General features: G+C 39.4%; 1 protein-coding gene across 1 annotated transcript in view; it reads left to right on the top strand.

Annotated features, from left to right (window-relative positions):
* The first annotated feature begins 1,138 nt into the window (after positions 1-1,138).
* Positions 1,139-25,071, top strand: part of LOC108901380 (synapsin-3) — a 97,475-nt gene continuing 73,542 nt past the window's right edge. Inside the window, exons 1-3 of the mRNA XM_018702846.2 lie at positions 1,139-1,346; positions 11,165-11,619; positions 21,908-21,965. Coding sequence (XP_018558362.1) covers positions 11,225-11,619; positions 21,908-21,965 — 453 coding nt within the window. The 5' untranslated portion in view covers positions 1,139-1,346; positions 11,165-11,224. The remainder of the gene's footprint in view (positions 1,347-11,164; positions 11,620-21,907; positions 21,966-25,071) is intronic.

Genomic DNA, 25,071 nt, shown 5'->3' on the forward strand with positions numbered 1-25,071 from the left:
GGAGAGTGCAGGAGGTGTTATGATTATTCTCCATATGGTCCTCCTTACAGACATTGTGACATATGATCAGTCAGGTATCAAATTAATTAAAATAAAAAACATGATCAAATATTTTAAAAACCAAATGACAAACTATAGCTTTATGGTATCAGCGTCCAGTTTCAAGAAACTGGCTTTTGACCCTATAGTGGCTGCTCTTTCATGGAGCAAAGTTGCTCAACAAACAGACCAGAGTAGCGTCATGGCTGCAGACTGTGGGTCAACAGAGATTAATGATGTTATTACACTCTATTACATCAGTGACAGCTGTGGGTCGACATGTTCTCTTTCTGTGCCTGAGTGCTATCATCAAATATTTACCTCTGCTGATATCAGCCCAGCTGATATCTCTATCATTTCACTTTCCAGCGACGTCTTGTACGTCACTTATTTTGTCAAAATGGTGGCGTTAGAAGGCAAACACTGAGAGACCAACTTTAAAGCAGTATTTATTGGCCACAAGGGGAAAGCAAAAAACCTCTAAAAACAACATTGATCGTTGCTAACACAATTAACATTTGCAAATCCTTTTCTCCACTGGCATTTGTGTGTTCACCTAATGAAAGTAAATGCAATATTTACTCTCTTTAGCTCTGTGTTGGTCTCCATCAACTCCTAGGAAAAATATCTGGCTCTTCAGCTGCTGTTCCACTATGTTCACCAGCTAGTTGCTAAATTTGTTAGGCATCCATCTCATGATTGTGACCAGGGGGAGACAAAGGATTATAAAGTCAGCATTCTGAGTCAGCCTTTATCATATTAATATGAAAACATTCTGATTATAGCAGCTTTAACCAAAAACATCACATCATCTTTAGACTGATCATATATCAACTACAATTTCTATGAAGATCTAAATGACTAAAACACCACTGTGTCAAAAAAATAACATATTTCAGCGCATAAAACAACAAAAATGGCAGTTTAATTTTTCATTCGAGGTTGCTGATTTATGTTTTTGTTTATTTTTGCAGCTGTTTGTTTTATTTATTAAGAGATGCTTAATTAGCCTGTGAGCCAATGAGCTACAAGGACCGACCGCGGTAATGAATGCACTACACCCCTCACGTTCCCGGCATGCATTGTGGAAATGGGGAGCGAGAAGACAGAGCGTGAGAGAGCGAGAGAGAAAGAGAGAGAGAGAGAGAGAGAGAGAGAGAGAGAGGGAGGTGGGGGGCTTGGCTGGGAGGCTGAGGAGGACCGTGGACCTGTGCGCAGAAGAAGAAGAAGAAGAAGAAGAAGCAGCCGAAGAAGAAGAAGACGAGGGGTCATCGTCCGACACTTTCTCATCACTGACAACCGCTCAGGTAAATTGTGCATATCTGCGCATTTATTCCCAGCATCCTCCCTACGTTTGGTTTCCAGTATTTGTCGGCGTGTGTGTGTGTGTGTGTGTGTTTCCTGCTGCGGGCTCTGCTGTTTGGAAGAATCAGCTGCTTCACACACAATGAACCTCGTCTTTTCCGGGTATTTTGAAATTCCTGTCCCTCGGATAAGACGCGTTTTGACCTGTAAACGCGGTGCTTTGCTGTGTCAGTCTGATCTGTATTGACAGCTTTGTGATGTACAGTTCGTTTGTGCAGGGATTCCCCCTCAGCCATGTCTCTGCAGCCTACAGTCCAGTCACTCCTCCGCTCAGCGTTTCATGGAGGGGGGGGAGGGGGGGTGTCCATTTCATGATTGTGACAGGGGGAGACGAAGGATTATAAAGTCAGCATCCTGAGTCAGCCTTTATCATATTAATTGGCAGTATGTATCCCTTTTAGAGATGTGAAACCGAACAGAAAAGACTTGTTTTTAGCTAGCCTAATTTTCTCATAACTCAGCTTTGACTGCTTTGCTTTAACAGAACACCCAGCTTTAACTCCTATGTTACAAACTAAGCAACTCATAATGAATATTCAAAATGATTTCCTTATTAATAGAATTTAAGACTGTACAACCATTTAGTTTAAATCATTCATTTTGCTTTTATTCTTCCTTTTTATTCTTACCCTTTCACAATTTACCCAAACAAACTGAAAGTTAAAATTTGTCTCAAAAAATATGAATGTAATTAGCTGGTGAACCCAGACGCTGTCTAGTCTCAGGGTTAATACAAACTGTAGATCCAGTTACCTAATTTAATTGTCACACCCCATCACAACGGAAACAAAATTTTGAGAGATCATTTAGAACAGCAGAGATTAGTGCAGCTTTAATGATATTTAACAAAAAGCGAGTACAGTCACATAAAGGCCCTGAAAACACATGCTCTCTATCAGTGTCTCACTATGAGCGACGGTCAAACTTGAACACACAGTTATTATTTTTTTGTTCTTATAACTGGACTTACAGTGAGCAGACTGTCACACGTTTCTGTTCAGTCTGTTAATAATATTTGAATCAGAATCTAATGACAGTCCCAGGGTCATTGGATGATGTTGCTACTGTCAATCAAAACTGATCAAACCACATCCACATGGTCCTAAGTGTTTTACCCAAACATACAGATTTATATCAATGTCACCTTTTGAGTAAACAAAACAAAAAACCACTCTATGTCTGTATACAGTGGATGCACTGTTGCAGCTCAGCCCTGAATATTTATGATAGTGATGCTATACTGCCAAATAAACACCATGAAATATTAATCAGTCAATCAGAGGTCAGACACAAGTGTTCCGTCCATAACCAGTTACCTACTTTGTCTCCCAGCAGATGCTCCTCAGCGTGAAAGGCTGGCTGCGGCCACTAATGATCCCTTTTTTTGATGAATTGCAAAATAGCAGTGACCTTTTTGTCCTTAATTAGCTGGTTCGGCTCAGCTCGGTGTGTACCAGACTTCATGCAGAAAAGTGTCCAGTTTTTGAAGGGAGGAGACTATGATGTAGAAACAAGTTGTAGAAATGAGGGGGCTGGTTTGTAGTGAATGGAGCTTTGAATCAATATGCTGCTGATGCTGTTTATATGGAAATGATTCATCAACAGCCTTTTAGTTAGAACTTGGATATGAATGAATGGTGTATTGTATTAAGTAGGTCTGACATTTTGTTGTTCAGTGTATTTAGAATTCCTACTTTGCTGCATGAAAATGATCAAATGTATGGTTGTATTAGCTTGTGCCAGTGAAATCTGTGGTCATTTGACTCCTCCCACTGACATTTGGCTCAACCAATAAGTAACACATCTTTCCTGAGCTGAGAGTAGTTGGGGCTTTTAACCTGATGGTTTCTGAGATTCTTTTGTGTGAAGAGGGAGAAAGAAAGGTCTGAGGTTGGATACTACCTCCTGCCTCATTGTCTGTGTGTGTGTGTGTGTGTGTGTGTGTGTGTGTATGTGCACGAGTGTGCATGTGGATACTAATGTGGCATCTGCAATGAGAAGTGTGGCGAGGTCACTGCATGGTGACTCGGCCGTGACTCCTCGCCTCACCAGCTCGTCACTGCTGCTGCTGCAGACACTCTTCGCAGTGTGCTGAGACTGGTGTGTCGCCGAGCACATTCTGTTGCTGCAGTCGTCAAGGTTCACAGTTCAAGGATGACTTTCTCATTCCTGCTGGATAGTTCTGCAAGTGCAGAAAACAGTGAGATTTTCACATTGTTTTTAATTTGTAAGGCAGTTCTAGAGTTGTAACCATAATCACGGTCTCGTTATCGTATTATGTTATGTCTGGTTTTCCTGTCTGAAAAAGTCCTGTGAAGTCAGAACAAAATATGGGCAGTGCACTGAAAACATTTCACAGCATGTTTTCATTTTCATGCCCTGAAATCAACAGCCTAAGCCTAATAGCGTCTTCACAAGCTGGCATTTTACAAGTTTTGTAATGGCAGTAATAAGCAGCAGGCTTCCTCACAACCTCCCACAACAACATAACACCATCTTTGCTGTAGACGTCGCTGCAGAGGAAGTGAAGGATCGTAGTCTTAAATTCATACCAGTGTCAGAGCCATTTCTGATGTTCCAGATATTGTATCCACTTCTGATATGATGGATGTTCCACTTTGATCATATTTGTGGAAAAACAGTGTTGAAAAGCTGCAGCAAAGATGTTCTTTTCATGTTGTATATTGAGCAGTTGTTCCATGTTAATAAGCCTTAAAGAGCTGTCCAACCTTAAAGAATTTAATTAGACTGGGCTCCAGTGAGAGGGTTTAGTGTCATGATGCTCTGTATGGTTTCATAGATTAAGTTTTTGGATCATTTATCTCACTACTGCATACACTGTAGTTCCTTGTGAACACTACAGAATATTTATTATCAACACAATAATCTGAAATCTTGGTTGAGAGATTATAGGAATGGCTTCCGATTTGCGAAGAAAATACAAGTTAAACTTGTATAGCACTCACATAATACAACACGTTATCATATAATGTTATCTGCACACTTCTTGTCTCACACAGAATGAATATATGATGACACTTTGTTAGGAGAAGTCTCTTTAAAAGCATTTTTCATGTCATATTTAGCTGCTTGGTGCACTCCTCGTAGTAACATTAAGAAGGTGGCAGAGTGCTAGACACACAATGATGAGTCATAATGTTACCATACCATCGCTGTTCCCTTAAAAGTGAGAGCAGTGTGTTACTTAGTTGGGCTACTGCATCGCGTGTAGGACTAAAAGTAAAATAACGAGCGGGTTGCTAAGCGACTGCAAAAACACTGTAGCTCATCTGATGCTGTAAAACAGATTTTTTTTCATCACCACAGTTTACATTAGGCAAAATATTATCATATAGGAATTTGTACAAGATACAGGCATCCATGGGATATGAACAACAACATGTTTGACTAAAAGTAGTCAATATCATGTACCACTCAAAGGATTTTGTATGTCCATACATTAATGCTACTATATGTGCTGCAGCTGGGATTGCAGGACATGCTGTTAATTAGACTGAAGTGGACTGAAGATATAGACACGTATGCTAAAAATGTCCATCTAACAATATGGCTTATATCCATATTTAGAATAGTACTCTAAGCTAACAGATTGATCATTGATAAACTAGCTGGAAGCTAATTATAGCTTTATTTTATAGCTTTATTTATCTGGTATCATGTTTGCTGCCTAATTTAGCATACTGGCATTTTAGTATTTGCTAATTAGCTGATATGGATAAGAATCTCTAACCCTAACCATGAATGTCTATAGCAAATTTCATGACAAACCATCTGAGAGTTCTTGAGATGCTTTCAGTTAAAACCACAAATTTCAACTTCTTGTTGGTGCTGGAGGAAAAGTCAGGGGATCCCTAAAATCATTACACTTAATCTTCTGGGGACCATGAGTGTTTGCACACAATGTCATGGTAATCCATACAGTTGTTAAATGGTTGTTAGTATCAATTAATAATTGACATTTGACCGATGGACTGACGTTTCCATCCCTGGAAATGTTACCAAGGCTAAAAGCTAGTGAGGACAAGATACTGAAAACGTATGCTAAAAATGTCCATTAAATCATTTAGCTCATAGTCATATTTAGAAAAATAAGCTTACTGTCAGTGATAAACAAACCAGAGGGTGTTTTAGTTTAACAAACATTGCTTAAAGGCAGAAATAATCTCGTTAGTTAAATCATTGTAGGCGAAGTCTAATACTCTTATGCACAATAAAAATTGTCATAGCGCTGTTAGAAAAGGTAAGGGGGAAAGAGGAAAGACACGAGGAAGTACGTATGAGGCCTAGGAATCTATTTTTAAAAGAAACATAACTAACAATTTTAAGCCCATCTGAAGACAGGTGAAAGCATTGGACAGAAACAAAAACATGACGATGATCTCATTATTCTTAGAGCCTGGAGGCAGTATGGTGTTACAAAACAGGTCAATGAAATTCCAAGGGGTCTGAGGAGCAGAAATGAGCTCAGTAAATTTCATGGCAGTCTGCTTATTAGATTAAGGTATTTTTAGATATTTTCTGTTTGCTGTTGAAATGTTGGACAAATTGTGATGTTAAAAAAGCTAGGGGGTTGCCTCTGGGGGCTTCAAATATCCATAGCAAATTAAATAGAAAAATCTTGCTTTTGATGTACCTTTACAGACCAAAATACTTGCCAAAGAGGAATTTTATGACTCAGGGTAGCACTAAAGGAAAATACAGGGGGCCACCAAAATCTATAGATATGCTGTTTGGATCATGAATATCCTCAGCAATATTCATAGAAAAAAAATGTCTTAGTATTGATAAGACTCACAGTGGCACCAAGGGAAAGGACCTATACACACCAAAATCCATAATTATAATCTGAAGCCAATGAATATTTGTATAAAATGTCATTCTAATTTTATCAGTAGCTGTTGAGATATCTTGCTCTGGACATTGAAGATGGACATGTGGGCAAACAGAGGGACAGACTGACTACCCAACATCAGTGATAAAGGGTATTTTCAGACCTGAAAGTCTGGACCAAAGTCTTGTCGACATCACCTACGTGTGCCACCTCTCCCTATATTTGAGTTTGGTTTAGAGACGGGCAAACTGTGGTTCAGGGGTGGTATCAGATCTGGAATAAAACCACCTCTTTTGGTAGGACCCAATTTTGGTGCTTTGGTCCAGACCGTGGTTCGAGGCACCTTTCAAGCTTTTTATTGTGGTTCGGACCAAACTGAAAAGTCAGAAGTTCTGGACCAAACCTGGTGTGAAAGCACCCTAAACAGTACAGTCTGTGATAACCATGACGACAGCTCTTACTCTAAGAATTTACACGATAAAATGCAGAATATACACTGTCACAGTCATCTATCTGGCAGTGAGTCCCATATGTTTATTTATAATCCCCCAGAATGCCTTGGAGCAGGTTAAATGTCACCTCCCATCCCAGCACTTTGTCTTTATGCTTTCTCACTTCTCTTAAATTTGGTTTTCCTCTCTTTGATTTGAGTCCACTGACCCTCCACTCTAACTGGTTACACCCCCAGCACCTCAGCTCAGACTGTCATGAATAATAAAAGCTGTGTTTGACTGCTCGTGGTGACACACTGCACACCAGGGAGACACACACTGATAACTGCGTGTGTCAGTGGCTTGTTGTGAGGTGTGCAGAGGGGTCATTTTAGATGAACATTTTTGCTAAAATAAAGTTCATTATTACTGATATAAAGAATATAACTAATGGTTAAGTCTAGTATTTATTTCAGCTCTAAGATTCACAAGATTATGCATTCTTGTTGTTTCCTTCTCTAACTACTTAACAATTCCACCAGTCTCTGGTGTGTAAATTCACAGAACAGACAGAATATGTGATAAATTTAACAGATTCACAACAAGGATGTGAAAAATGAAAGAATCCAACAGGAAGGAGCTGCTATCTCCCTTGTGCTCTGTCTTCATCAATTACAAGATTTTTATATATATAGAAAAACATGCTCCCCATACACACTGTACATCAGCAGGGGTCCTGGATTGTGGTGTGACATTATCCTGCTCTTCCCCTTCATTACTGTGCTAAGCCTGTGATTACTGCTGAGCCAAAGTCCTGTTTGCTGTTACAGTTTAAGGACTTCTCTAATATTTCCTTTATATGCTGCTTACTGTACTGTACCACTCATCAGCTTTCAATTATAGGTTACTATCTGGGTGGAGTGCAGTCTGGAAATATTGAGTATCAAATATGATATGACTTTTACAGCCACATCCTTTCTGTTGCTTTTTATAGTGAACCCAAGAAGTTCTTTACGTATTATTGAAAGATCATAAATATGTGGATAACCTAAGATGTTCCTTTTGACCGATTGCTGTATCTGTGTCTCTCTCTCTGCTACTCGCGCATTCTTAATAAACTCCTATCACTAATTTGCCACCAGGTCAGCAGTAACAAAGCATGGGGTTCCTGTGGTTTGCTCAACAGTGTGGATATACTGCAGAGAGAACTGAGTGGCAGAGCCTTTAAGGATTTAATAGCTTCAGATGTGCTCAGGCACAGAGAGAAAGCAGCTTAGGGGGTGTTGAGAAAGTGGGGAATGTGCCAGTGGTGTAAAGATAGTGATTTTCAGCATTTCAGCAGACAGCTCCTTATCTGTCCAATGGGATCAAGTTGTTAGAAAGAGGGCTGAGCTGGCAATCAGTGGCCCTGTGACTGTAATTGCCACTGTTTGTTGGTTGTCTTTATTCGGTCTGTTTTCTAGCAATTTTCTATAATTTGACTTAAGATATGCTAGTTTGCTCTGTAAGAGCTTTGTGGCAGTTGGCATGAGCATAATTCTCAGGGGGAAGCCCCTTCACTCTGGGATAGGATAGGCTGTTCAGATTGGCTGCTGGAAAGCATATTGCATCTCCTGTTTTGGTGTTATTCCCCCGAAAACAAGCATCTGCCTTGCTGAAAAGCCCTTGGGCAAAACACAGAATCCCCTAACTCAAGTATTAAAGGATTAGTCTAATAATATTCAGAATTTTTATCATTGTCAACAAGATCAAAATCAAGACTGAACTGATTCCACTAACAGATATTGCCTGTGTAGCAAAGTTTGATATATCTTGTGCCTTAGAGCCCCATTGTCCAAAAAATATTATCAAGAACTACACCTTTGCACCAGGTGACATATTCTGTCATTACCATTAATGTGCACTGTTAATGCCAACATATGTACAACTGTATCCACAATTGAAAATATACCTCAACAAATGCACTACTTTTAAAAACTACACTGCACAGCTGTAAAGAGCCTTGTTTTAAAAAGACAGGACATATTTGTGACCCATTTTAAAGCTGCTGTAATCCATATTTTCTTGAGTTGAATGGTTTCATGTGATGCGAAAGGGGTCACTTGTAGTAACAAATCCAAACAGACTTATCGTTTTACTTTGCAGTTCTGCTCAGCTCTGCAGAGTATTTAAGCATCTTTCAGAACCTTGTTTTGGTTTTGGTCTGCACCTTTACTGTTTCGATTCACTCTTACCAGTCTCATCTGCCTTGTTTTCAGCTGCCACTTTCTGTTGCTCATAGTTAACAATTAATATCTCAGACAGCTGTTTTCAACAACAAAAAAACTCTGACGAACTCTGGTGTACCTGCCTGATAGCAAACAACAGCAGATGGCCAAAGTTAGCTGTTGAACATAGTGGAGCATTTAGCAGCTAAAGAGTCAGATATTTCCCTCAAGATTTGGTACAGACCAAAACAGAGCTAAATGGACAGTGAATAGTGGACTTATATTTGCCAGGTGGCCGGAAACACGACTTCAGATGAATGCTAATGTTGTGTCTGTTGGCTGTGTATATAGGCAATGGTTTGCTAACTTGCCACAACAACCTTATAAGGTGATATCTGTGTTGTGTTTAGAGCTGGTTCTGGTTCTCCCAAATGCTCACAATATTGCCTTAAAGATGTATGTCTTCAGTAGGAGTGAATGGACTTGGGGATACATCTCACGCAAAGAGGGTGGAGAAGTTGGAAAGTGTTGAAAGATGGACTAATGCATTGTTGGTTTTGGTATTTTTATTGGTTTTGGAAACAATAACAAGCCTTATCCTTTGGGGTTGAAGGGGTTGAACAATCAAAAATGATCATGTTGCATAGTATAAGTGACATCAAAATATATTGCAGTAACCTACAGACAGATGACAAATTAAAGGAAAAACCAACATAAAGTGTCTTTGTCCCACCAGAGCAGCTTCAATGTGCCTTGGCATTGATTCTACAAATCTCTGGAACTCTACTGGAGGGATAGTACACCATTCTTCCAAAAGATATTCCCTCATTTGGTGTTTTGCTGATGGTGGTGGGGAGTGCTGTCACATCAGTCCAAAATCTTCCATACGTGTTAAAGTAGGTTGAGATCTGGTGACTGTGAAGGTCATAGCATATGATTCACATAATTTTCATACATCAAACCCTTCAGTGACTCCTTGTGCCTTATGGTAGGGGGACCTTCTGGGAGCTGGTGTTTGGGACAAAGACATGTTATTAGGTGTCAGGTCCACAGATCCGTTTCTTGCCTACGAATGATCAGGCAGAAGCTACAACTCTCTTCTCATACAAAGACTTCCTGATGGTGATCGTCTGACTACATTAACTTGTCAAGATGAAACATTTGCCCCACATCCTTTTCCTCCAGCTGCGGGCTTGTTAGACCCTCCTCCCCTTTTAACTACAAAAACACTGCCGCAAACACTGGGCACATCCGCCTGAGACATGACGCCTCAATAAGAAATGCACTTTCATCTCATCCAAGCGCCATTTACTGTGAGAGTGGCCTAGTTTTAATCAGGTTTAAGGGTTTCTTTTCCCCTCTGCTAGCATGCTTGCTTCGTTGCAGTTTGATAGCTAATCTGTTTGAATGTCTCTTCTCTGCCATGCTGGGTTCAATGTGTTATATAACTGCTTCCTTTTTCCCAGCGGGCTCTATCTGCTTTACAAAGAAATGAGCTGTGAATCACTGTTCCAACTTTGCACCATCACTGCTGTGTCACTGAATTATTTGCCAGCGGTTTCTGTCCCACCTTGAATGGGAAACTTAATCTTATGCAAATCAGGTTTAGCAGATTCATGGCTGTAATTAAAAAAAACACCTTAGTACACCTTTTCAGTATAGCAGTATATCAGCTTTTGTTTGGCACTTTCAGATGCATGTTTTCCAGGTCTGACTTTTTCCACTTCAGATCTGATGTTTGCTAATTAGTGTGAATGTAGAAAAGCATCATGTCTGACTGCTGTTTGATATTTCTTTATAAGAACCTTTTTGTTTTTGCCTATAATAGCTACCTGCTCTGGCTGAAAACAGGGTTGATTAGCAGTGAGACTGAATCAAAATTTTTCAGTAGCAGGCTGTAAAACCAACAGCAAATAGTCAAAAGATGCTAAAATGCTCAGTGTCAAATCAAAATTTGTTAGCTGGTAAAAAAAACTGTGCTTGAGGTGTGGAAAAGTGTGTAAGTGTGGAAAGTTTGACTTCTTATCTGCCATACCTTGCCATGTGCCTTGCCAATCAAAAATATTCTTAAGGTTCAGTTTTAAAAGAAGTGAGACTGAAATACTCCTTATAGCTGGGAGGAACTGTAGAGTTAAATGATAATTATCTGTGGGTCACTACAAGTGACAAATTGACATTGTCTTGCATTAAAACAGAGTGTTGGGGTTGAGATAAATGGTCAAATATGAACTGACTGTGAGCTAGATCTATTCTCCCTCTCCCTTCTGCAGGATTTCAGCCGTTCTTCCCCCTCACCTCCTCTGGCCTGACAGACCCACCAGCCCGTCACCATGAACTACCTTCGCCGGCGTCTATCAGACAGCAGCTTCGTGGCCAACCTCCCCAATGGTTACATGATGGATCTTCAGAGGCCGACCCCTCCAGGTTCATCCACTTCCTCTCCTGCCTCCCCAGCCACAGAGAGGCGGCAGCCCCCGAGCATCCCTAGCCAAACCCAGGGCTCGGGCTCAGCCTCAGGCTCAGCTCCAGGCACAGGGAGCTTCCTCAGCTCCTTCTCCAGTGTAGTGAAGAGCGCTCAGATGGCCCAGAATGTTGCCGCCGCTGCGCACGCTAAATCAGCGGCAGCATCAGCTGAAGGTGCCTCTGCAGGAAGCAGTCAACCAGCCAAGCCTGTCATACGCAAGCCCAAGATCCTGCTGGTGATTGATGATCAGCACACAGACTGGTGAGTAAAAGTTTCATGGTGTTATATGTGTGGGTGGGTAGTTGAGCAAAAAATAGTACTTGCACGTTTTCCTGCATGTTTTCTGAACTCTGCTGCTCATGTCTAGAAATCTCTTATATTCAAGTTTTACAAGAGCTGAATGATGTAGGATTTGTTTCACACCAGTTCCTTGTTCAACAGATAAAAAAACTGAACTGTGAGTTAATTGTTGTGAGTGTCCCAGTGCCAAAATTGTTCCAGTTCATTTATAGTTTACCTCCCTTGAAGATTTCCACAATGGCTCACAAAACTAATGAGCATCTTAGCTCCCTTGCAGTCTACCTTCTGGAACTAATGTCTACAGTTCTGGTACATGAAGCAATGTAGCATCTGGAAAATAAAAGATGACAGCTCAAAATACATGCATTTGTGTTAAGAGCTACAGCCAGGGAATGTTAGCTGTTAGCTTAGCTTTGTGTAATGACTAGAAGCAAGAAATTTTAATGTGTTAAGTTCAAAAGTATGTTTACCAACACTTTACACACATTAAATCTTATAACTAATAATTGGAAAATCCAATTTACACTCGTTGAATGGGGCACCACCGTCCAATTCTGTGATGGAAATCAGGGGTATTAAATTTGATATCAGTGTCCTTTAATAATATCCACACAGTAAATTTTAATCAGTCTGATACCTGAAATCGTGAATCCTTGATTAATTGATCCGGCTCACCATTGCAAGGAAACACACAAAACTGCTGGGTCTATGGGTGTATTTACAATTTATTTGACATGTGACATTATTTACGACCTCTGCCTGGTGCAAAGAAAGATAAACAAAGGAGGAGAAGACTGGTTAGGTCTGTAGATCACAGAGAGTCCAATCTGCACAGTTATTTGTCAGGTTACTTTCTTGATGAAGCACACTTGAATGTTTAATGCAGAGAGAAAGTTTGTTGCAATAGAATGAAGATTTGGGAAGAAGAATTCTGTATCTGCTGAATGTTGGGGAGGCTGAAGAGAAGATGGGGGTTCAGGTCGTAATTCTCAGTGATCATACTTTTACCTCAGTGCAGTTCTGGGAATACATTCATGTCTTTTTCTATGAATTGTGTGATAGTCTGATAATAGGTGCCAGGCTGACGCCAGGCTGATGCCCAATGTCGCTACATATAACTCTGGTTTAGCCAGTTCCCCTTGTTTGCAGTTTTTATCCTGAGCTAAACTAACCATTCCCTGGCTCCAGCTTTATACTTAGCACACAGCTATCAGAGAGATATCACTCTGTTCAACTGAATCTCAAGAAAGCAAGTGGGTGCATTTCCTAAAATTTTTAAGTATCCCTTTTAACAGGCTGCTTTTGAAGTAACATATCAGTGTCAGAACGCTAGTTAGCAATCAAAATTTGTTAGCTTATAAAAAAAGTTGTGCCTGAGATGAAGTTCAAGTTTCATGCTGCTTCTGTGGCTTGCCTTTGTTGTTTTAGCCCCAGCTAATTCAAAAACACTCTTCAGGTTCAGTTTTGAAAGGAGTGAGACATCTGATTGTTTATGATAGACTTATGTCCTTGGCTTTAGCAAGCTTATACCATCATTCTTTGTGCTGGAATAAAAATTGTCATGGTAACAAGAGGAAGGTCCATTGCTTTGGAGATGACAGAAAAATGAATGAGCTTTAATGAGAAGAGATGGCTTCATTTTTCACCCACTGCACGTACATGCATTTCAAAGGCTGGTATCAGTTGCCTTTTACTGCAATTGAACAGATTTCCAGAGCTGCAGTCAAGACATACAGCAGCCAGTTTATCATGTTTGTCTTACCGAATCAATAAACCACTCTTCCATTTCATGAATTGTTATTCTCTTGCCTGACATTTGCTGGTAAATCGACCTCAGTGAAGCTGTTATTAGCTATTTCCAGCCCTTTGAATTTATCTACAAAATTAGCGGGGATCATTATGTTCTGAAGCATCTGTATCTTAGGCTCTGTGGGGAGATCAGGCCAAGGTTTAAAAATGATCACTAAATTAAAGCGCCCCACTGACAGCCGTGTCAAAAGCACCAAAATTGCTCTCAATTTCTGAAAAACCTGGCGGCCTCCTTTCTTTAAGCTGGATGGCTGAAATCCCAAAAGGGCCCATTCCTCTTCACATCCTGGTGTTTCTGACATGAGTCATCAAGGGGATCATCCACCCTCTGAGGCATCCAGACTCTCTGAGGGACTGTCCTCACTCTTGAGAGAACAGCAGGGGTTGTTATTCACCTAAGCAAACTCAGTTACTTATATAAAGAGAGGATAATGGAGGCTTTGACAAGTGATCGGTTGCTTTTTTTAGGGAATGAACTAGAGGGATATCTGTGAAGTATTCCATTTTCTTTGAGTTGACACAGCAACAGTAACACCTGTACAATATAATGAAATCAAGTCCAGCATAAATCCTATCTTTAAGTTTTTAATGTTCTATTTTTGTTAGGACCGTGACTACAAGGTGCTGATTCAATTCTATGGTCATTTCTGTAGTCATAGTTTGTGTTGCTGTTGTATTGGGTTGCATTATAGAAGAAGAGACCTTGTCTGGACTTTGTCCTCTGAACATAAACACAGCATGTAGTGTATTCTCTGTGCTGTATGTTTAAAGCATTTGTAATATGACTGCATTTTTCAGAGAACCTCCTCATTATATAGTAGTTTATTTTGTCACTTATTCCTATGTGGTGGATGTAGTAAAGTCCTAACATACATTGCATAGAAAGTAGTTATTTAAAGTAGTTAAAGTAGTTATTTAGTTATTTCACTTGGATATTTGAGCTTCAACATGCAGAGTTTGATGCCAGAAATCTGTTTTCATATTCATCTGATTTTGTGACATCACAAGTGTGACAGGGACTCTTGAATTTTGAATTAGCAATTAATTTGTTTGTGAAAAAATCATGTCAGACACAACTGTAAAGTTTTCCATGTAAAGCAATATTTCTTTCTTAATTATACGCTTGTTAATTCTCATCAAGTTACTTTTATAAGTGAAGGGAAAAATGTGCCAGTTGGAAAAACCTTTCTGGATGCAAATCAAGTGACAGATGTTATGGTGATATTATGCATGGAATTATTTATCACTGTTGGCTTTGTTTGAACGGTTACAGAGGATTCATGAAATATGAACATTTCTCTAGAAACAGCTGAGATTATATGGCACCACTGGCAGATGACTTCACTTTTTTAATTTCCAGAGATTCTCACATTTAACTGTCGTTGAACATTAAAGAAAAATAGGAAAATACATCTTTGATATACATTTTCATTTTAAAAATATATTTTAGATGATATTAGATTTGATTAAATTAGACTGGATTTGATTTGTAACTCAGAATGTTCCATTTCTGTCCACTGAGTGGCACTGTAGTTCAATTAAAACTTCACAGGGAAATGCTTGTCATTTCTTCTCGTGCTTTATTTCTCTGTAGATGTGAAGGGTGTTGACCAGCAGATGGTGATGTCTGATAGCCTCTGAGGTTTATATAAAGCACTTGCAGTGTTTGAGCTTACAGATGTTCAGTAATCAACAGCTGCTCTTCTTAGTCAAAGCACGATGTTAGCCATAAGTACAGACTGAAATACCCTACTTCACACTGAAATGTTTTTTTTTTTATAAAAGTGGATGTTAATCCTCAACAGTCCATACTTTTAGGTTTGTCTATATTAACATATTAATCTTCACACTGGAAGAGATCAGTTGAAACTGAGGAGTAAAATCCTCACTGAAACCAGACTGGGCTCTTCATCCGTCAACCAGAGAAAGCTCCACTCAGTCTATTTTTCTCATCATTCTGGTTTAATTTACCCCAGATCAATGTGTGACCTCTGGGGCATCATCCTAAAGGTTTTCTGGAATTGAAGGTCAAATCTTTACCATTTAGAAAATAGGCAATTGGAGCTTGAAAGTAATGATTAGTATTGGCACTGACATCAGTATCCACTTCCCATGGTTATTCTAAACCTTAGATTAGAAGTTTTCAGCTGACAGGCCTCCCCAACTATATCATTATTGCTGATATCCATTACCAGTAAAAGTCAGGTAAAACTGCTTAGAAATCAAAGGGAAAAAGATGCCTCTTACAACTCCAGAACTTTTAAGTTTCCTTCGGTATGGATCTTCTGAAGCTTGGCTCAGTTAGGGAGATGACTTTTAGGTTATCAGTCTTTATTGGAATAAAATGAAAGGAACACTTTCTCTTTACAGCATTTTAAAAGAAGCCTCTAAGTCAGACTTTTATTCTCTTTTATTTCCAGATCCACCCTTTCTGTCATAGCTTATACTCAAGATATCAGTGAGAAATATTAGCTCTGAGATTTTGCAGCAGTGATGTTGCTGTTGTTAGAGATAAGATGACAAACAAACTGAGGTCAAAACTCCAATAAATGTCCTGATGTCTGCCTCAAGATCATTTTAAAAAGCTCAGAGAGTGACTCTAAATCCCAGACCTTTCTCTGACCGTTAATTAGAGTGCAACATAGAAATGCCATTGAGTCTCAGAGGCCTCTTCGAAAGGTGCAGGTAGAGCGTGAAAGCAGCAGCTGAACAGTTAATGCTCAACCCTCTAAGACAAGTGCAACTCATAAAAAAAGACCAAATATTTGGCTGCTGCTTTGGCAACGTGTCATGGTGTTGGCTTTTCCTGTCACAGTGTTTGCTTTAAGGACAATGTGAAACCTGCTTTTGGGCAACTAAGTCCTCTCGCTGTTGATGATCAGGAACATTAGGAAATGGGTGAACTGTATACTGCTTTACTGGTGAAATCTCTGCGCAGGGTTCAGATAAAAGTTTCAACCATGCTGGCCAGAGTTCTAATTTATTTTACGGCCCTGTAGTGATTCCAGATGTTATCTTGTTTTTATTTTTTAAGCCGCCATGTGGTCTGCGAGTCTTCCAGGAGTCACTCTCTAAACAGATGCCTTGTGTTTTTAATGCATTTACATAAATCAACATTGATCTTATCTCATCTGCAATCACTGGTTTAACTTAGGCCACAGCAGCCTACAAAACAGTTTTATCTGGAGGAAAAATTGAGATGGACAGCTTCAGCCACAGCACAACATCGCTCTCTTGAGTTGGCAAATGATAAGTAGTCACATTAAACCGTAGCCATCCACTAACACCTATTCTCTCAGCCACTAACCCTACCCCTATCCTCTTGTTGAACAGCGCCTTGCTAACTCCTTTTTGAACATGGTTCTGATAAATCCTGGTCTACTGTTTGGTAAATATGATGCCAGCTTTCATGCCGATCTTTTTAGTTGCATTCAAGCATTAATTTGTGATGAACAGATGGTTGAACCGGGGATGATCTGTAGCCCTCCCCCACTGAGTCTCAGTTGCTTTCACTCAAAATTCATCAAAATATATCAGCTGATTGTTGGCAAACATTTATGACATTGGACCCATAAAATGTGGAAGCACACCAAAGCAGGGCTTACAAAATTACAGAAATACAAGATGCTTTTGCTTTGAAGTGACTAATGAGTAAATGCCAGAAACAGACTTTACAGTAGCAGTGTTGGCTGAAGCCTGAGCTGATTACACCTAACCCTATCACTATATAAAAAAATTCATATGTGCAGCATATGCATTATGTGTACATGTACATACACGTGTGTACATATGCACACATTATCATACATACAGACACATTGATACACAAACACACACTAGTACATTGTATTAAAACATTGTATAAACAGAAAAAACAACCAAAAGTAGATATGTAGATAGCTATGCACTGTATATATGACTGACTTATATTTGTTGACTACATTGGTTTATATTACATAGGTTGGTTATCCTTATCAAAACATTACACTGTGAGAAAGTTTAGTGCTGGTAATAAAGCTAGAATGGAACCTTTATCAAGCCCTTCACCATCATAAACCTTTACTTGAGTTTCAGGAACCTTTTCTTGAACTTCTGCTACAATGCAGGACAGGTTACTCATCAGATTGTACAGTCTTTCTATATTGTAATTGTCCCGAATTGAAGGCATGGTGAATATATCAAAGTGGAAGAAGAGGGTGTCTGTCCATCCATCGCTGCCTGCCCTGGAGTTGAATTTCCTCCTGGGCATTCCAGCAGAGAGGCTGAGGTCTCTGAGGAAACGCTGCTCTGTCCTGACAAGCTTGGCCTCCAGCAATGACTGATGCACAATAGCAGTACACAGCACTGAGGCAAAGACTCAGAGAGCATCACCGTCAGCACCAACAATCCCTCCTTTTCTGTCTCTATGTCCCTCTGTCTCGCTCTCTCTCCCTCTCTCAGGCTGATATGTAAGACGTTGGGCCAAGAAACTGTCCGTCTGTTTGCACTGTGTTCTGAATGATATGAGCATCCGATTGCTCAATTTAGCCCTCCTCTGGCAATGTGTTTACTTCTTTAGCACTATAAGATTCTCTGTTGCTCTGAGCCATATGAAGAGGGTTTTAATTTCATGTTTTGTCTAAAGAAAAAGCAGAGAGCCCACACACTGCTGAACATCTCAAGGGCAAAAAGAATTAGAAGATCTAATATTTCAAGTAAATGTATCAGTAAAACCACTCTAAGTTTTGGTGCTATAAATATAGGCAATCATAATGAATATTTTTTATATTAATAATGGATCACATCGCTACTTTTTGTGAAAGGTATCACTTGTAGGGATAAACCCACAAAAAAGTCCCTCTCTGCCTTATGGAGTGTTTTAGCATCTTTAAGTTAATTGTTTTGGTTCTGCTCTCATTAACAGCAGGCAGTTGTTTTCAGTGGAAAAACTCTGCACTCTACCTGCTCACCACTAAGCAGCCAACACTTAGCAAAGTTAGCAGTTAGATAGTAAATATAGTAGACATTTTTAGCAGTTAAAGCTCTGATATTTCTCTAAGAATTTGGTGAAGACCAGAAACAGTGCTAAAGGAGAGTGAATATTGATGTTGCTCTGTAACTGGTCAATTTTTAGATAAGCACCTTAATAATATGTTTGCCATATCAACTTAATAGATGATAAATACATGAGAGTAACAATTTTTTGCTGCCCACAAGTGGCCAAGTGGTTTAAGGTTTTGATGGGTAATAACTATCAGCCCAGTTATAAAGAAACAACCTGTTTCCTGATACCTGGAACCCTGCATCCTTTTTTGGAAAAATATGAGCTAAACCAACATGTGAAATATTTAATCTTTATGTAAAAATATGCTGTACAGTAAAGAAAATCTCCTTTGTAAACACAGCAGAATTAGTATAACATCAAGTCTGACAGAGTGGATACAAATAGGAGCAGGAGGGGCAATAGGTTTTGTCCACATATATGACTCATACGCTTCCTATTAGCGGTACAAAAAAGAGAGAACATATTCTCATAGTAAAAAAAAAGGAATTCAGCTCCATGTTGTTTATATAGTGGGTGTGTGCACGACTGGGAGAAGGAAAGCCCAGACCTTTTTGTGGAGCTGAATGTTTACATTTGAACACATGTAAAGCGCTTGTTCAAACTACAGAGCCCAGCGGCCTGTAAATTAAATTGATCACTCTGAGTGATGACATGTTTTGCAATACCTTGAAACGCATACCAGTCATTTTTAGGCAGTGAGCCTGTGGGCCCTGCCTCATGCTCCCTGGTGGTGGTGGTCCAGGGTGACAGGGGGCATTGCCTGTCTAGTATGTAGGTCAGTCATGCTGAAGATTCACGGCTTCCAAAATTACAGAAAATGAGACAGCAAGGGACCCAAAACCCCAAGTCCAACAGCTGGGAGATGTTAACTCCAAGATCCTCCTCAGTGACTATAATGAACGTTAATGAACAGACCCTAAAAGGACAGATGTAGGGGAATGAAAAACAAATAGACAGACATGGGGAAGACAAACGGAGGAGTAAAGAGGGTTTCTTTGGTGAGAGGCTCTGAAAAAAATGCTACAAAAGCAGAATGTGTTTGGGTGTGTGTAGGTCGAGAGGCACTCTAAATCCCAAACAGCCTGTCCCAGTAACCAAAGGCCTCTAGCGTATACCCTAGATCCTCAACTACACACAGCTCTAGCCTGAAGCCCTCAACAGATTGTTAACTGTCCCACGCCTGCGAGGGGTGAGAGTTCAAAGCTGAGACCTATAGAACACTGGAAGACAACATGGCTATAAACACAAAGCAATACAATGGATTGAAAATGTGCTTTAGAGAATCTGAAATCCATCTTTTAGCACTAATGTCATTGCCAGATCAACCTACTAGTCAAATAAGAGCAAGAATATATATGTTTGGTTGTAGTGTTTAACCAAAATAAGACCTTATTTTCCACAAAAACTGTTGTATGTTAAGAGAGATTACTTCCATCTACTTTTCATTCCTTTCACTAAACTGTCTGTCTTTGAAAACTGCAATTACCCAACATAACTAAGAAGAAAAGCCTTTCAGAATTGGGGCATGATTAAGAGTTTCTTTGAAGAGGTAGGGTAACATTGTCACTACAAAAAAAGTTGGTGTTTTATGCCTTAAATTAATCTAGCAGATTTCCCTCCGAATAGAGCCTCGTGGCCAATTATAATAAACTGTGGAGAAGAAACTACTAGAGAGTGACATTTTTGCTTTGCCCCAGATCAGGGGTTAGATCTTCCAGAGTATGCATTTCTAGACTGAATATACTATAATGGGATAAAAAGGCCTCTCTTTTTTAAGGGTTCCTCTAAGAACATTTGAATTCTATTTTTTGGGGGGGGGGGGGGGGTTGTGGTTTGCCCAGATTTCAAAGATACAAAAAGATGTGTAATCTACTATGCACTGCAGTTATGTATGGGATGTTCACATGATTCTTGTCAGCCATGAAGTCAGAAAACTTTCTCATTAACAAACTGGAAGTGCTGTTAAACTAATAAAAGTAAGGATAGATTTTCACAGCTGAAACAACTCAACAGCTATTGGATGGATTGCTGTGAAATTTGGTTCAGACATTCATTATCCCCTCAGTGTAACCTGTAATAACTTTGATGATCTCATAACCTTCACTCCAGTGAACTGCTCCATGCGTCTAGTGCTAAGTAGCAAACGTGAACATTCTAACATGCTAAATGCAGATAGTGAACATGATAAACATTATATCTGGTAACATAAGTGATTTAACTGTGAGCATGTTAGCATGCTCATATTAGCATTGAGCATGAAGCACTGCTGTGCCCTAAGTACAGCCTCACAGAGCTGGAAGCGTTGATGTAGACTCTTGCCTTTGAACAGGAGGAGGAGGAGGAACTGCGTATAAAAGACAATCAAGTTTCAGGAATTGGAATGAGATTGGTTTTGCCTCAACCCTGGTGGGATGGCACGTCAGCAAAATTCCAGTAAACGAATAATCAAGTTTAATTGTGCAACAGCCGCTTAAATTAACCAAATACAAAAATGAAACAATGTCAGCTTTTCACTGTGGTTCCTCTGTATACATACTCCAGCTTTAACTACCACAGTGAATCCACATATGTCTCTTGGTCAGTCTAAATACTGCAGGTCTGATGGTAAGAGAGATAACTCTTCTAGTAACTACAAAATCAAATTCACTGGTTCAGACCACAAACAAACAAGTGTGCCAGTGCTATTTTTCCCCACCATTTTTGATTGTCACATAGCCCCTAAACTTTAGAGCGGTAGAGAGTATAACTAAAATGGATTTTACGTATTACAGCTAAATTTAGCCACCAAGGTACATTATGTGACTTATTGCTGCACATAAATATATAAATATCCACTAACTTTGAAAAACAGACACTGATAAAAAAAAAATCCCAAAAAAGATTTGTAATGTGACTGTCACAAAATTATGATCATTAAGACAGAATATTACAGGAGAGAAAAAAAACAGAGGGACTATCCTTCGATCAGTGAGTTCTCTTTATTAAAAGCACTGTATTTCATGTTACTCCTTGCCAAGGGATTCTGTTTACTTGAAGCCCCATAAGGTCAGATTCTGTAATCATGGAAAATATGAGTCATTATTTTGCCTGCTCACAAGGTATTTTGGAAGGTCTGTTGAAATTTCAGCTCTCCTTCAATCAAATAAACAAAAGGATATTTTAAGGGTTGTTTTGACTGTTAGGAGTGTTTGCAGCACGTACACTGTTCTGTTTGTGCAGGGGAGGAACCCACAATACACATATGATACAAATCAATCTATGCAGTGTAGGTGTTTATTTATATTCTGTATTCTCTGAAACTTGATGTCCATCACATAAATGTCACATATGCAAAGCTGTTAATGAAAAGTATATTTCTGGCATTTCCTTAACAGTTTGTCTCCTTTTCCCTTGCAGGGCAAAGTATTTCAGAGGGAAGAAGCTGAATGGAGAGTACGAGATCCGAGTGGAGCAGGTAGAGAAAATCTAACATAAATTCTGTCCGATTAAATATTTGAAATAGTAATTTAAAAGCTACAATAGTATTCTGGCAGCCTTTATTGATATTTTGGATAGAATTCACACTGCACAGGCTACTTGCCACCAGTTTTTTAATCTGTTAAATCTATTTTTAGCATCCCACTGGGATAAAATCTCTGAAATCTATTATACGCATTCTGAAAAGAGAAGACTGGATTGTTGGAAGTTTGAATTGTGGCCACCCTGACCTTTCATATTCAATCAGCTACTTGATATATGGTCATCCATTAAATCCTTTCTTTAAAGGAATAGTCTGATGTTTTGGGAAATAGTGTTATTCATTTTCTCAGCAAAGAATAGATGGGAAGATTGATCCCACTCCCACCTGTGTGTTTGGATATAATAGCCTGGAAGCAATTAGCTTAGCTTAGCATAAATAGGGGGAGACAGCTAGTTGTTTGTACCCAAAGTTAAAATAATCTTCCTAATAGCACCTATAAATCTCACTAATTAACGCGCTATGTCTTGTATGTTAAATTTTCTCTCCTTCTAATCTTAATTCTAAGACAGGCTAAGCTAATCACCACCTGGATCTAGCTCCATACTTAACTAACAAACATGAGAGTGATATCAATCTTATCTAACTTAGCAGGGGGTGGAGAAGAGTAACTGTTGAACTGTTCCTTTAAAATAGCCTGATTTGAATTCAACATAATTGTATCAGTATTCTATACAGTGTGCACAGAATTATGTTTATAAGTCTAGACATACAGTTTTTACAGTGTGTAGATAACATCTAATTTACCTCATATAACTAGTGGCTTGTACATCTGCAACCCATTGTTGAGACTGGAGCTGTCTTTGAAATGGAGTGGTGGGTTTTTATGGGAGAAGGAAAAAGGGACCACAAAAAGCTGGACCGGTGATTTTATAGCCTGTTTGCTCAACTCTCTACTGTTGTGGTCACATCCTCTTTCTGGGAGGGGTTGGGAGTGGGGTTAGTCAAGATTTTTCAATGAGATGTGATTTTTTATTTTTTTAAATCTTGTGGTGTCACAGCTATTGAACCCCAATAAAAACTGGCAGTGTTAAAGTAGCCCCTTGAATTGATTGTGTGTGTGTGTGGGTGGGAGGAGGAGGACTGTGGCATACAAGTTGAGTCTCAGCTATAGGTCCCACTGACCTACTTAGATCTTGTTGGATCCTTCACTCTTTCCCACAAGCCTTCTGCACTGATGACAACAAGTCAGTTGCTAATTGCCTTCAGCAGCCAGACTCTTCATAGGCTGTTTGTGCGCCTCGCTGAGAGCCTTAGGACGATGGAAACCCAATCTCTGTGTGAAAAGTTAGCGACATGCTGAGATGAACCCTTTTAGGGGATGACAATAAAAGCAGAGGCCCATTGCACTTTCTCCTCTTCTCTTCAGTCCCACTTTCTAGCTGGCATTCAACATCTCCACCCAGCAAACATTTTGATGTTGAATTGACTTTTTGCTATAGCCTGCACTAATACTGAGACACAGCACCAACATTATTTCGGCTATCTTATAGTTGTTCTTACATTTTATGCATACTGATTTCAGCTCAAAGCAGCTCCCACAGCTGCTGTATGATTCTTTTTTAACCCTACCATGATATAATATTGTGATTTTTTTTTCATCTTGTTTGGATGGGCCATTGAACTTGGCCAACATATGCTAGCTGTCATCTATCATCTTCATGCTGTATAAGCTCTCTGAAGCAGTGCTCATAAGCCCCAAACCATCATAACTCTTCTCTGCAGTACTTGCTGCCATATAAGGTACCATCTGTAGTCTCAAGCACAGACTCACCACAGCATGTGATGCTGCAGTGAGGAGGCCTGATGCCAATCTGTAAGAAAGAGAAAGAGAGAGCTGCTTTGATTCTCAGATGTGATATCTCTCATCAAGTCTGCCTTGCCACCTCCACCTTCCCCAGCCGCTGCCCCATAGCAAATGTGTGAGCCGTTGTTGTAGATCATTCCCTCTCATTTACATGACCCACTTTGAAGTTACATTTGGCAGACGCCTGAGGTCCTGTGTGTCCATCGGGTAACTTTTTTTTTTTTTTTTTTTTTTTTAAACCACTAAACAGATGCTCATGGGAGCGCCGGTGGTGGTTCTTTGTGCTCCCATGTGACTAATAAAAACAGGCTGGAAGCCATTGTTTTTTCACATTTGATGAAATTTGTTCAGTAGTAGTTCTTGGTGTTTTGAGTGCCAAAAACATGCCAGGCAATCCTCACAGTCTGATCTGTATAATAAGTAGTATACCTTTTGGAATCCAAATGAGAAACGCAGTCAGAAATGTGGAGAGAGTTCATGTGCAGTTACATCAGGTCAATGCTCATAGATCATGAGCCTGTGACTCACTTAAATCATGAGATCCAGGAACATGATGACACTAAGGCATAAAAAAAAGTCATACAATTTCCTTTCCATTATGTAAAACTTCTCTTTCTTTACAATGCTGTCATAATCCTGTTAAAATCCTAGTTAAAGTTTTAACAAGTATTAATAGTCTACAGTGAAGCTGCACTTTGTGTTGCTAACATTGGCTAGAAGAGGACATCAATACCATTCTTGTGTGTCAAGTAGAGTTAGAGCCAAGAGATGCTTAGCTTAGCATAAACAACTTTTAACTCATCAAGAAATAAAAATAGTTACAGCATAGAAGTCCTTGTAAATCACAAATTGTAATATGTGCACAGATTAAACAAATGAGATACAGTGTGTCAATTAGGGATTACTGAGGTGCCAGTAGAAGGTTTTTTTTGTTTTGCTAACTTTGGATGAAAGTAAGATTTCCTGGTTCTGTTATACTTCTTTATGTCTGTAAACTTGTATTCAGGAGTAAAAATGACATGCAGTATATCTTCAACTATGACCATCCGAAAAACACAAAATGCTGACTACTAGGAACAACTCTTCAATTATGTCTTTAAATTTAGGCCAAATTAATATGATCATAAAAATGAAGGATAGGGCCTTTAAAGTGAGCCTGTTCATCTTTTGCGGCCACAAGTGACAAACATCAGATGGCTAAATGCGCAAACCCACTCACAGTCATGTCTGTTTTGT

This window comes from Lates calcarifer, linkage group LG18 (assembly GCF_001640805.2).
Source record: "Lates calcarifer isolate ASB-BC8 linkage group LG18, TLL_Latcal_v3, whole genome shotgun sequence".
In the NCBI taxonomy this organism is placed as follows: domain Eukaryota; kingdom Metazoa; phylum Chordata; class Actinopteri; family Centropomidae; genus Lates; species Lates calcarifer.